Source organism: Glycine max, chromosome 8 (genome assembly GCF_000004515.6).
Source record: "Glycine max cultivar Williams 82 chromosome 8, Glycine_max_v4.0, whole genome shotgun sequence".
NCBI classification, from domain to species: Eukaryota; Viridiplantae; Streptophyta; class Magnoliopsida; order Fabales; family Fabaceae; genus Glycine; species Glycine max.
In genome coordinates this window covers 42,887,042-42,900,139 of record NC_038244.2, presented here as the reverse complement: position 1 = coordinate 42,900,139, position 13,098 = coordinate 42,887,042, and the positions used below count along the sequence as shown (strand labels likewise).

The following is a 13,098-nucleotide window of genomic DNA, read 5'->3' as shown; positions in this document are numbered from 1 at the left end:
TCTTATCAATCTTATCATAATCTTATCAATTCATCTACCAAATGTGCAACGATAAGAACCCCCTCCCTCCCCCCCACCCCGACACACATACAAACCTACATCTTTTCCTTTTATCAGGAGCTGTTTGGTTTAAGTTAAACTGATTTATTTACCTTAGCATTTCTGGTAGAATCTGTACCCCTTGGAGCAGATATTTCAATGGACCTTGCTGGCTGTGAATCTTGGATGATATCCACACCTTGGGTTAAATTTTTAGAGACAGAGTCTGCAGAAGTAGACCTTTCACTATTCCGATCATTGGCCTTAACAGATGCAGGGGCATTGTTGCAGAGTAATCCATTATCCGAAGGACTTGATGTCCTATCGGTGCTTCCATGCTCAACAGCTACCTCTTGACCTGGACATGTATCAGCTGTAATGTAAGTACAAGAGAATTAAATAAGGGAACACAGAATTATGAAAGCAATATTCTCATCTTGTGCAGGGAATAGGGGATTTAAGTATTCAAGGTTAGTGACCACAGGCCATAGCTCAAATTAGATTGAAAAGGTGTTGGTTAACCAGATAGAAAAGAGAGGTAATATTATGTAAAAATATTGGAAGAAAAATAGACAAAAATAATTTTATTTTCGGTAACCACAGCTTTGAAAAAAGGGTATATTGATATCAGGATAAAAAAGGATGTCCATGCACGTAAAAGTTCTTAAATATATATATCTTGGTATCAGAATAACAAACTGACATGCCTTATTGGTTATTGCGCATCATTTTACATAGAAAAATTGCTGAAGTAGCGAGGTGTACAAACTAACAAATATCCACAAACATTAGTAGTTATGCCATTTCGATATACAGTGGATATAGATAATTTTGCATGCAGTAGATATTGGAGAGATCTAACTCACTTTCATGGCTTGAATTGAGGTTTTGAGTCTTTTCATCCTGTAGAAAATCAAAGCTTTAGAATAAAAAAATCCAAACCATAAAAAATGTGCGGAAATCCTGATTAGAATTACTAACTATGCATATGTCAACATACAATTTTTTCATTAACAGACTCAGACTTCTGTCCACAGTCATCAGTTTTCCCTTTTGAGTTTGACTTGTCGTCTCCAGCTTGTCTGTCAAAGAACAGTTGGCAGAAATCCAAAATGAAAGAAAATAATGTCATAAATCTGTATTTTTAAAACATTTTCTAGCGAGTGCAAATTCTTGTATTAAGATCATGGTAGTCAAACTCAAGATTCTACTTTGACTCAGAAAGGAGTCATAGAATCCTAAAAATGTGAAATCATAACTCAAAGCGTAAGATTCTACAAGATTTATAAAATTAATATATATGCAAAAAAATTCTTATATATGCATCCATAGTATAAATAAGTGAACAAACAATTATAACACATCAAATACTTAATTAAGCTTAAATTCACAATATTAGATTCATAAGAAGCATAAGAAAGTGAAAGACTAAAACTCCATACAGAACTCATAAGTCATAAATGACAATCAAAACTTAACATGCTGCAGTAGTTCCTACTGCCTAGTGCCTACTCCTAGTACAAGACAGAAGACATTAACAACTAGGCTAGACCTCTAAAATAGATCATACAAAATATATCCTCATTTCTTCCTTTTCCATGTCCTTGTCCTTCATCAATCATATTAGCAAGATGAACCAGTGAAATGAGAAAGAGAACCAGTGAACCACACAAACAGAACCACAGACACAGAGGAACAAAACAGAGAGTCAGAGATGACCTTGGATGTGGCCAAGAAGTGCTCTGGACTCTGGACATGGTGAAAAAAAGCTCTGGTCACAGTGGTTTCTGCAGCAGTTTTGGGCATGGTTTAGAGAGGATGCAGAATTTGTGCGAGGTTGAAGAACACGCAGCAATGCCTGCTAAGGTGTTTTCCTTGATTTTTTTTTTCTCTCAATTATCACTGTTAGGGTTACAGATAAGTTGGTTTTGGAGCTTGGGTTTTATGGGCTTAAGTTTTTAGAAGCCCAAAACTAAAAAAAAAAACTTCATCTATTTCTGAAAGTTGGCACACAAAAATGTGACCCACGCGAACTCAAAAAACTCATTGATTCCAGTGGAGATTCTTCCAATTCTGCTCAGCAGACAACGGTGATTCTGAGCATGGATGAACATGCCCAGGCATAACAGAAGCATAGAATTGTGCAATTCTATGAGTTGGGACGTGATTCTGATTTCTGACTACCATGATTAAGATTGTTAACAAATTGGAAACATACTTCATACCATACCATACGAGTATCAAATACGACATGGCTATATATGATTATTCTAAAAATATGCAGGATATGATACATGTATATGCACATTTAGATATGTATAAAAATTCATAAAACATAATAAAGATATAATTGCATTTTGCAAATCCAAATTAAGAACATGGTTGTAAGACATTACTAAAAACAAAATAAAAATTATAAATCATTGTTATCATAAATCACCTCTTATTGTCTACAAATAGGAATAGTATCAATCTCATTCCTTTCTTGAAATCATCCATAAAGAGGACAATTTCTATTTTTGGTTTGTTGGAGATCCCACATCAACTAGTGGTATGGCCAAATTAAATTATATAAGTGGGGGACAACCCTCACCTTACAAGCCGATTTTGTAGGATTAAGTATACAGTGACACTATTCATCTAGCTATCTGGTCCGCTACGACCACTACTAAACCACTCTGCTATGGCATCCCCTGCAGCACATGGGGGTTGCTCTGCGCTGCTATGCCACTATAGCATGCTATTTAAAACCCTGCACATATCTCTATAGGGTAAGGGATCACACTAGTCTCTGGTACCATCTTAGCATGTAGGTTTGGGCCTAACTCAACGCCAAAAGCTAACTCATAGGGTGAGGGTTGCCCTCCACTTAACACTATTTCTAGTCAATGTGAAACTTGAATTTTTTCCAATACACCCACTCCCTCACGCCCAACACTTTTGGGCCTGGTACGTGGATAATATGATGAGTGACCCGTTTAATGGATCTAGGATAGACTCCGATACCATCTTAGAATTTGGATTTTGGCTTGACTCAACCCCAAAAGCTAGCTCATGGGGTGAGGGTTGTCCCCCACTTATATATTTTATCTTCACCTTATCTCTAACCAATGTGGGACTTGGGTGGACTTGGATTTTTCCCGATACATGATAACACCACTACTAATATCATTTGGTAACACCCCAACTATCAGTTAACAATGTAGCATTGTAGCTTGAACATGTCCAAATCAAAGGACTGAGATGCTTAAGCCCCCGCTACTAATACCGGCAGTAACCTACTTATGCTAATCTTTGTCATGTTAAGTATGCAGGACTAAAGCTGATGCACAAAAAATTCATCACATACAAGCCAGTGGGACACAAGTCAAGCCACCTGACACCCTTATTCCTTTTGTAGTCTTTTTTTTTTATCAGTTCCTTTTGTAATCTTATTTGACATTATTTTCCTTTTTCTAGATAAGCTTTGAATTCTAAGCTTCAAAGCTTCATGATCATCCAAAAAATAAAGGTTACCCAGTTACCAGAGTTTGTAAATGGACAAAGCTTCATGATCATCATATTCATAATAAAGAGGTTACACGAGGAATATAAATTTAGACCAGAGCCAACGGAGAAAGAGATACACTGGTGTTTAACAAAAAATGTACATATTTTGCTAGCTAAATGCCTAAATAAGATAGTGAATAGTTGAGCAACCGGAAAATTCAAGTTGTGAGAGCATTTGAACACATTAACTTAGGTTGCAACTATTGGAAATTAGCAAATGACAGAAAAACACCCACTTATTTAAATCACAAATTTTGTAGAAAAGATTACTCAACAATGGCATGTGCATGGCAAGCAAAGAATATACAGTGAATGCTTCTGTTGGATGTCAGTAATAAAACATAGTAATTAATTAACTTAAGTATACTTAACACACAACTCTTCATGCATGCAAATGAATTTGATAGGAGATATCATAGTACCTTAATTGATTAACCTGTTTTGCACCCATCAAAGGTCCTGTATGATTCTCTACCTCACATGTTAGACTCTCGGAACAAACATTATGTGCAACTGCTTCCTCATCATCACCAGTTATGTTTCCACCAACACCATCTGCAGGAAATATTACTCCCTATGCACAAAGTAACATGTGCATTAAGCATATAGTTACATTCTAATTAAAATATGTTTGAACTCATAAGATACATTGCATGGTCTGAGTGTCTTACCTTAGCTACAACTTGCACAAGATCACTGGATAGAATCACTAGTGTATCCACGAAGCCCTCATTTCCGACATTAGAGTTGCCCTTTCCCTTCTTGGTCATCCTTGCTTTCTTCAAAACAATACCTAGACATAACACAAAGCAAAGAAATGCTATGAGTTTTACTTATACCAAAGATGTTCACTAAAATTTAAACGAGGTTTTATGCCAAAACTCAATAATTAAAAACATTAACAACTAGGTTAGGAGGTTTCTGACTTATCTGATCACCCATTTTAACATGTCTACATAAATAATAGACAAGATGAATCCAATGTATTTCTTACTCCCAAGAGTTAAATAAACTTTTTGTATAAACAAGTCCATTCAGTAACCCCTAGATCCAATAGTAAAACCAAGGTTAAACTATCACTTTGTCTCTATAGTTTTCCTCATTTTAAGTTTCAGTCCCTATATTAGAAAATGATAATGAAATTTTATATAACGGTTTTATAACGTAGAAACTTTTCTCTATTATGTTTGTTAGGACTTAGGATCAAACTTAACTTTTATGCATTATAAGGATTACCATTTTACTCGCACAGGGACTAAAACTTAAAACGGAAACATCTATAGAAAACAAATGAACAATTTAAAACCTAAAACAAATACAAAAATACAATTATAATAAATAAATTAGATGACAGAATTAATAACTAATTCAATCCCTCAAATTTTCTCAGCTAACAAGTTCCACACAAAACAATTGAAGCTAAAAACTATCGACAGTCTCAGGATCTATGGTTTTATGTTTCAGCAAAAACAAATAGAAGACAAAGAAAGCCACCCCAGATGAAAATCACACGTGATTGTTCAAGCAGGGCAATGGGAATTGCCCAAAATACGAAATTTCTCACAACCCATTTGAGCCTACAAGGGAATCTACACAAAAGAACCGAATTTCCCAGAAAAAAAAAGTGTGAAGAAATCAACGAGAGAAAAAAGAGGAAATGAACCGTAATCGGCGTGAACAGAAGCAGTGTGGAAGATTCCGGAATAGACAGAGCCATCCTTAACGTGAACATCGACGGGGTGGCCAACGATGCACATGGTGGTGAAAAGCAAGGCTTCGCTGAGTGAATCACACGAAGAAGAAGAAGAAGAAGAAGAAGAAGAAGATGATGATGATGATGATGAAGTGTGATTCTCTGTGATTGAGTCCCTGTTTCTGCAATCCATCTTCAATTCCTTTTTTTTTTTTTTCTCTGTGTCTCTAGAAGCTTATGCTTCTTCTGCTGTTGCAATTGAGTGAAGAGATCTGGCAATTGCAAAAACGAGTTTCGTTATGACAGAGAGCGAGCACGATACACAACAAGCCCACGTTGTTGTTTGTTACTTATATTTAATAGGTTAAATTACTTATTTATTCTTATAATTTCGTTATTTGTATTTTTTAATTTTAATAGTTAATAATTTAATTTTTTTAAATTTTTATAGTTTAAAAATATTTTTTTAATTCTGATCATCTATATTTTAATTCTTTTTTAGTTCATATCGTTTAAAATTAATCTTTTTAATTTATATAATTTGTATTTTAATTATCTTTTAATTCTTGTTAAAAAAATATATAAAATAATTAGTTACAAATTAGTTATAAATTATCAACTATTTTTTTATTATAAATTATTTTACGATAAATTAATTATGAATTACTTGTTAATATTTTTTTATTTAATTATAATTAATAATATTACTCATATTTTGATGGTAAAAATTAAAAGACCATTAAAATATAAAGTATAAGGAATAAAAATATCACTTTAAAATTATAAAAACTAAAAGAAAATTAAAATATAAAGATATCATTTTGAAACTATAAGGACTAAAAGAAAATTAAAATACAAAGGATTAAAAAAATCACTTTCAAATTGGACTAAAAAAAATTAAAATATAAATTATAAAAATTAAGAAAATCATTTTAAAACTATAAAGAATAAAAGTTACAAATGATAAAATTATAATAATCAAATTAGTAATAAACCTATTTAATATTTATTCATGCTTTTTTTTTTCTTTCTCCAAACCTAATAGTAGGACTAGGAGGATTGTTCAGTTTTGCAATATGCATGGCCACTGTTCTTTACAATAATTAGTCTTAGTCCCGAGTGGCAACTCTTGTATAAAATCATTAGGTAAAAGGTCATTTTTCCCCTGAAAATATATAGCGTGATCATGTTAGTATTTGAAAATAAGAAAATAAAAAAAATAGTTCTTAGTGTAAGTTCACTAAGTTGTTTGATCAAGTCTCTAAAATTTTCTTGTAAGTCCTTTAACGGATTGTACTTTTGAGGACTATTTTAAATTTTCTTTTAGAGATTAATGTAATAGCTCAAGTCTAGACATGTGTTGCACTCAAGTCGATTTCAGTAAAAGTTACTGAAAATTGCACTAGGCTGGATTCCAACATGAGACATACATGAATAGAAGGCAATTGTTGTCGTTTAGTTAACATATGTAATGATTTAATTATTTATCCTGTTTTATTTTAACATAAATAAAAATTTGACACAAGCCAACCTTGGTCATTGAAGTCTCTAGATAGAAACTTAACAACCAAACTATTATAACAAATTACTTTTTATAAGAAAATAATAATATATATGTATAGTATATATAATATTGTAATTATTTATACCGAATTATCTAGATTAATTAGTCACACATTAATTTGATCATTGATCAACTGATCGCTGATTTAATTTTTAAAATTATATTTTTAGAAGCCAAAACACCTTTTATCTTAAAATCATTAGACTTTCCATCTCACATATTTATTACATGAAGGCTTTTTATAATACTAATAGAAAGAATTTCATTATTAAGGGTTAAGTAATATGGTATGATATGATTGACAAATAACATTCTCTCTTATTCATATATTAAAAAATGTTAAAAAAAAAATCTTTTCTTTAAATTAATTTTAGTACATAAAGGAATTATATAAAAGAGTGAAATTTACTGTTTAGAAGATATGAGCCAAAGTAATTATAAGAACATTTCTAGTTTGAGTAATTTCTAACAAAACATCTTTTAAAGTCTTAGAAGAGATAATTCAGCAATAGGCTCACGGATACTTAGAGTTGTTACATTAATTTCTCTCTTTTTTTTTTACACCTTCCGAGTCCATGAACTGACATTCCATTTCGTTCTTGAGCCTTTTCACCTTTTAGAGAGTTTGAGGATAAAGATTGTATATTCGGGTTTAGGAATCGATGTTCCATTTCGGTCTCGAGCTTCTTCACTTTTGTACTTGAGGCTAAAAAGATGCGCATCCTCCGATTTGGAATGGAGGATTCTCATGTGTCCTTTCTTGGTCCATGATTGAGCTTTCTTAAATGCATGCATGTATAACTTTTTATGTCTTGTTGATCTTCTCTGTCCTTTACTATAATAACCTCTCACTAGGTGTTGTAAACTTGTTGTGATCTTGTTAAATGGATTTGTGTGTGTACGGTGGTAGAAAACAATTGATAAGCATAAACAATGTGTAAGCAATAGATAGAAAAAAAACTCATAAAACTACTGTAGCTACTTTTTGTTTTTGTTAAAATAATTTGATTCTTTTTTATAACATTTTACTACAATAAATTTATAGGTTTGCTTTCAGTGATTCAGAAAAAAAAAAAAAGATTTGCCTTCGGTGGATTGACTTCAAGTCTTCAACCCAAAATGTTGGAGATGCCACATACTCAAGGAACCGAGCTAATAGAAAGCCACGACGACGTCTCCGAGTATTTTACTTTCTTCTGTTTTTTTTTCAAATAATAATAATTTTTATATATAATTGTATATTATTTGTTCAATTGAATTGTGACACTGATTTTTTATGTTTGATAGATTTGTGACTACTAAACATTACACATTCAATGTTTCTTTTTTCAATTTATTTGTTTAATTTTAAGCAATTTGTAGCCAAATTAAATAATTAATATGGATATATTTTTGTGTGAAAATTTTAACTATCCAATGATATTATCAATTTGTCTATGTAGGTTAAGAGTTACAAATTCGATTTATTTGAACAATTTTCCAAATGAGGAATCATGTGATAATCTTGGATGCAAAGTAGTTGATATGAGTAAAAATGATATGAAGGTTCTCTTGAAAATATTGTTGAAAACTATTTTGAATCTTTTATTGGACAATGTTTCTTAATTGAGGAAGAAGCTTATATGTTTTAGGAGAATTATGCCAAAAGGAATGAGTTCTCAATTCAAAAAGGTCGATTTGTTAATAAAAACGAGAGAATAAATAGGCAAGATTACTATTCTCACCACGGAGGATTTTTAGATAAAAAAAATTGTGACCCATCTAAAGAGAAACAAAATAGAAAATCTTCAAGAAGTGGATGTAATAAGGCTATCTTGACAATCAAATTGAAGAAATTCTTTGAGATTTTTCCAAAAGAATGGCAAGTTGTTTAATTTATATTTGACTACAATCATGAATTGTTGCCTCTAGAGTAAGTGCGCTTCCTTGCATCTTATTGGAACATTTTTGAGGAAGATGAGAAGCAAATCTTGTTATTAAAAGATGTTGACCTTTCAGTTAAGCAAATAATGTGTGTTATGGAGCTTGAGAAAAATGTGATGCATATGGAGATCTTCCATTTCTTCAAAAGGATGTTCATAACGTCTTCAATAAGATTCACCAGCAAAATGTGAATGATGATGCTAGTGATCTTTTACATTTATGTAAGCGTGTTAGAGAGAAAAATTTTTGCTTCTAATTTGCATTTGTTATTGATGAACATAAGAGGTTGGAGCATATTTTCTTGTCACAAGCTTCATTGCTTTGAATTGTACCAAGAGTATGGAGATATTGTTGCATTTGACACTACTTACAAGGTGAATTCTTATAATATGCCTTTTGGCATTTTCATTGGTGTTGACAATCATGGAAGGCCAATATTGTTTGGATGTGCACTCCTTCAAAATGAAACAATTTCTACATTTCAATGGCTAATGAAAGTTAGTTATTATACATCTCTTTTATTATTAAATTTTGTAGTTTTACTTTCATTCTTTTAAAAATAGTAATCTTGTCTATTTTCATTGACAACTTTTTTGCATACAAACTTTTGTTTCTTTGATGAAGAAGCCTCCAAATACAATAATTACCAACCAAGATCCATGGATGACTCAAGCAATTTCTCTTGAAATACCATTCACAAAACATGCCTTTTGTATATGGCACATTACTACTAAATTTAGTGATTGGTTTACTTTTATTCTTCAAAATCAATATTCATCATGGTGTACTGATTTTTATCGAGTTTACAGCCTCAACAATATTGATGATTTTGAGAAAGAATGACCTATCATTGTTTCTAAGTTCAATCTATAGCAAATAATCACACCAAAGATTTGTATGAAGTCAAGCAATATTGGGTACCATCATATCTGCATGCGTGGTATGATGAAAACTGAAAGATCTGAGAGTATAAATGAATTTGTGAAACACTTTACTTCATCTCACTTGTGTTTAATCCAACTTTTCAAACAAGAATTCATATGATATTTTTGTTTCTTGTCTATCTTGTGTGGATTATTTTTACATCGCCAAATATTTAATAATTGGTGGCACTTTGATTGTAGTACCCTAAGAAGTAGCTTATATTCTAAATTGGTTTATATATATATATATATATATATATATATATATATATATATATATAATATTTTAGGTTGATCTTGCCATTGAGGACATTGGACAACAACAATTATATCATACTAAGTTGGATACAAATAAAGGGTTCTTCACTTTGAACTTCATCCCCTTTAAAGGAGCAAGTTTATAATGTTTTCACAACATTTACTTTCAAAAAAATTTCACAAGGAGTTCGAGAGAGTAACTCAATACAAAATATATGAAGAAAATCACGTGGGATACATGTGCAACATTACAAGGAGCAACATTCACAAAAGCATATAAAGTTTTGTGGGATGGTGATGCAGTTAATTAGTTGTAGTTGTAAGAATTTTGAATTTTGGGGTATTCTTTGCTGTCATGTATTAACAATATTCCTCCATATGGATTATTTCCAAGTTTCAATAAGGTATTTGCCATTACGTTGGTGTCGTGATGAATTTCATAGACAAGTTGAAGCTTTTTAGATGCCAAGTGAAGGATGATTTATAGAGAAAGGTCCATCTATTGATAGTGTTGGGAATAAGGTTACTGATTTTATCAACAATCCTCCAAGTTCAATAGCAAAAGATCATCCCAATGTTACAACTTGTCCAGATAACAAAAGATGGAAAGGAATTAGTGAAGGTAGAAATTGTACGTTTTGCAAGAGAAGTGATCACAATGTTACAACTTGTCCAGATAAAGAAAATCATGTTTCATCAACAATGTCAAAGAAAATTTAGAAAGAAACTCAATTACAAGAAAAATTAAATCCTATTTTTTTATCTAAAGTTTTAGACTAAACTTTTTTGGGATCTAGTGATTTTTGTTTCTTTTGGAGTTTTAGAAACGAAGGTTTGAATTATCATTATGAAATAGATGTTGTGAACATCTATGGTAAAGATAGGAGTTTGCCACTAATTATTTACCTATGAATATCTATTATGAAAAATATTGGTGTTTTATTGATTGTATTTTTTTTTCAAGACAAATTGATGAAGAAGTCTCAATGTTACAGAGAAAATCGTCTTTTCATTATGCATGGATCATGGTTGTATATAAAATCTGCTCTAAGTGGCGGTGACTTTTCCAAGCTATTTGGCATATGTCTATTGAATGTGTGAAGTTGTGAAGGAGAACTTTCATTTTCATAAGCTTTGTTGCAACGGGAGAATATCATGGAAATGGATCTCCTCAATTTATAAATGACTAAATAATTTCAATTTAAATAAATAATAATCATTGAATTAAAATTAATGGTTAGGATGAATTTTAACAAAACTTATTGTTTTATTTTCACATATTTTTTAATTCACATTAAAAGTATCACTCTATCACTCTAAGAGTTTGATGTTCCTTGAAGAATTACCAATTAGCAATAGTCCCACTGACATAAACTTGATCTTCAACCATAGCTGGCACAAACCACAACATGGTGAGAACAACCAAAGCATAATAAGTTGGCACCCAAAGAATCCTTCTTCCATTCACAATCGTATCCACTCTTCAAATTCTTCACAACAATCTTCCCATTAAACCTCGCAAACACCATGAAAACCACGATTGGAACAAAATACAACACCAGCCCATCAGACAAACAAGGTAGCACCCTGAACAAAGCCATGTTCCTTGAAAGTGCGTGGGAAGCGACCCCGATTATGCTCAACGTGAGCTCCACGCGATGCCAATTCACCACCAAGATCCACACAATGATCCCAATCACCAAAAACAAGAACACCAAGATGCACACAATAATGTATGTTTATATGGTCCAAATTTGCCTCTCTTGCCCTCTCATATTAACACTCTTTTCACTTGACATACGGCCAAAAAATTATGTTGTCAATGTATTTTGCACCTCAAACAATTTAAAATTTGTCTATTGAAGATTATTACAGGCATATATACATACCTCAGGCGTTAGCCAACTTCAGCTTTGAGGAATCAATCAATCATACAAGGAAAAGCTTAATCATTATATTAAAAATTAAAATAAGAATACCAAGCTCAAATTCATGAATTAGAGAATGGAGCAATTAGAAAAGAGTACCTAAAGTGAATATATAGCTTCTACTTTCAATTTGTCTGACTGATTTGAAATTCGTTTGTCTTATTCCTGACAAACAAATTTCGATCCATTACTTAATTATTGTTTAATGTTGAAATGAATTTATTTGGGGTAGAACACGTCAATCAAATCCTAGCCTGCATCCCTAATTCTAAAATTGATTAAAAAATGAGATGCAAAATAGCAAGTAGATATATTTAAACAAATAAGATCGAGTACCTGAGTGAAAAGAGGACGATGAGATAGCTAACTTGGGGCTGAAAGATTAAGAGAATAACAAATTAAAGCACCTAACATGCAGAAAAATTATAGAGAAATAGAGAAGATCAATCAAATAGTGAAGAGAGCTATCACTAATAATATTTATTAAAGGCAAATGTAAAGTCTTCTGCTTTTATTTTATTTATTTTTTGTTGTGAATTCGAAAATTTTTACTTGTGAAAATCAAAATAATTACTTTTAAGTCTTCCTGCATTTTTTTTTAAAATAATTAATAAATTAACAAGAAAATATACACAAAAATTACCTATAAAAAATCTATAATATGATATTTTTTTCAAAATTTTTTCATGTTAAAGATTTCTTGTGAATTTAAAAACTTAGCTGTAAAAAATTTTAAAATATAAAAAATAAAAAATAAATTTGCAGGAAAAGATACCCAAAAAATACCTATAATAATTATTAATTGTGTAAAAAACATAAGAAAGATTGAAATATGTATATTTTTAGACACAAAAGGTTTAAAATACTGTTAACTGGGAGAAACTAATTTGTCTATGTATGTTTCTCTGGTTATTTACTTTGGATTCGAACTGATGAAGAAAGATGATTTCATATCCTCAAATCAAAATGTGTTGTGCAAGTACTCGACATTCAGCTCTAGCCTGCACAAGAAAATAGAGCTTTTAAACTTAGAATGAGATATTCTTTGCTTATTCTGCCAGTTTTTCTAAATTCTTTAGTGAGTCATGAAGTTTTAGTTATTCTTTTCTTAAAACAACTATCAGAATAAGAATATTGCAAAATCTTTTTTAAAGTGTATGAAAAAAAATCAAAGGGAAAATTTTGCATTTTTTCAAAATCGCATTTAGTTTTTTATATGAC

General features: G+C 31.2%; 1 protein-coding gene and 1 long non-coding RNA gene across 5 annotated transcripts in view; both read right to left on the bottom strand.

Annotated features, from left to right (window-relative positions):
- The window catches only part of LOC100794683 (nuclear pore complex protein DDB_G0274915), an 8,218-nt gene extending 2,585 nt beyond the window's left edge, over positions 1-5,633 (bottom strand). Inside the window, exons 1-6 of one of the 2 annotated variants that reach the window (XM_003530696.5) lie at positions 5,252-5,633; positions 4,260-4,381; positions 4,011-4,162; positions 1,040-1,121; positions 906-942; positions 153-397 (exon numbers count right to left, since the gene is read on the bottom strand). In XM_003530696.5, the coding sequence (XP_003530744.2) occupies positions 153-397; positions 906-942; positions 1,040-1,121; positions 4,011-4,162; positions 4,260-4,381; positions 5,252-5,474 (861 nt within the window). In that variant the 5' untranslated portion in view covers positions 5,475-5,633. Of the gene's footprint in view, positions 1-152; positions 413-905; positions 943-1,039; positions 1,122-4,010; positions 4,163-4,259; positions 4,382-5,251 lie in introns of both variants that reach the window. The other variant, XM_006586016.4, reaches the window with a different exon arrangement.
- Positions 5,634-11,534: 5,901 nt separating this feature from the next.
- LOC106799812 (uncharacterized) lies at positions 11,535-12,874 on the bottom strand. Of its 3 annotated transcripts, XR_005886250.1 has the most exons (3): positions 12,795-12,874; positions 12,214-12,251; positions 11,535-12,042 (listed from the first exon to the last, which is right to left on the bottom strand). It is a non-coding gene; the product is annotated as an uncharacterized lncRNA (long non-coding RNA). The 3 variants fall into 3 exon arrangements; XR_001389620.2 differs by having other exon boundaries at positions 11,535-12,251; positions 12,795-12,861; XR_005886249.1 differs by having other exon boundaries at positions 11,535-12,284; positions 12,795-12,838.
- Positions 12,875-13,098: the final 224 nt, after the last annotated feature.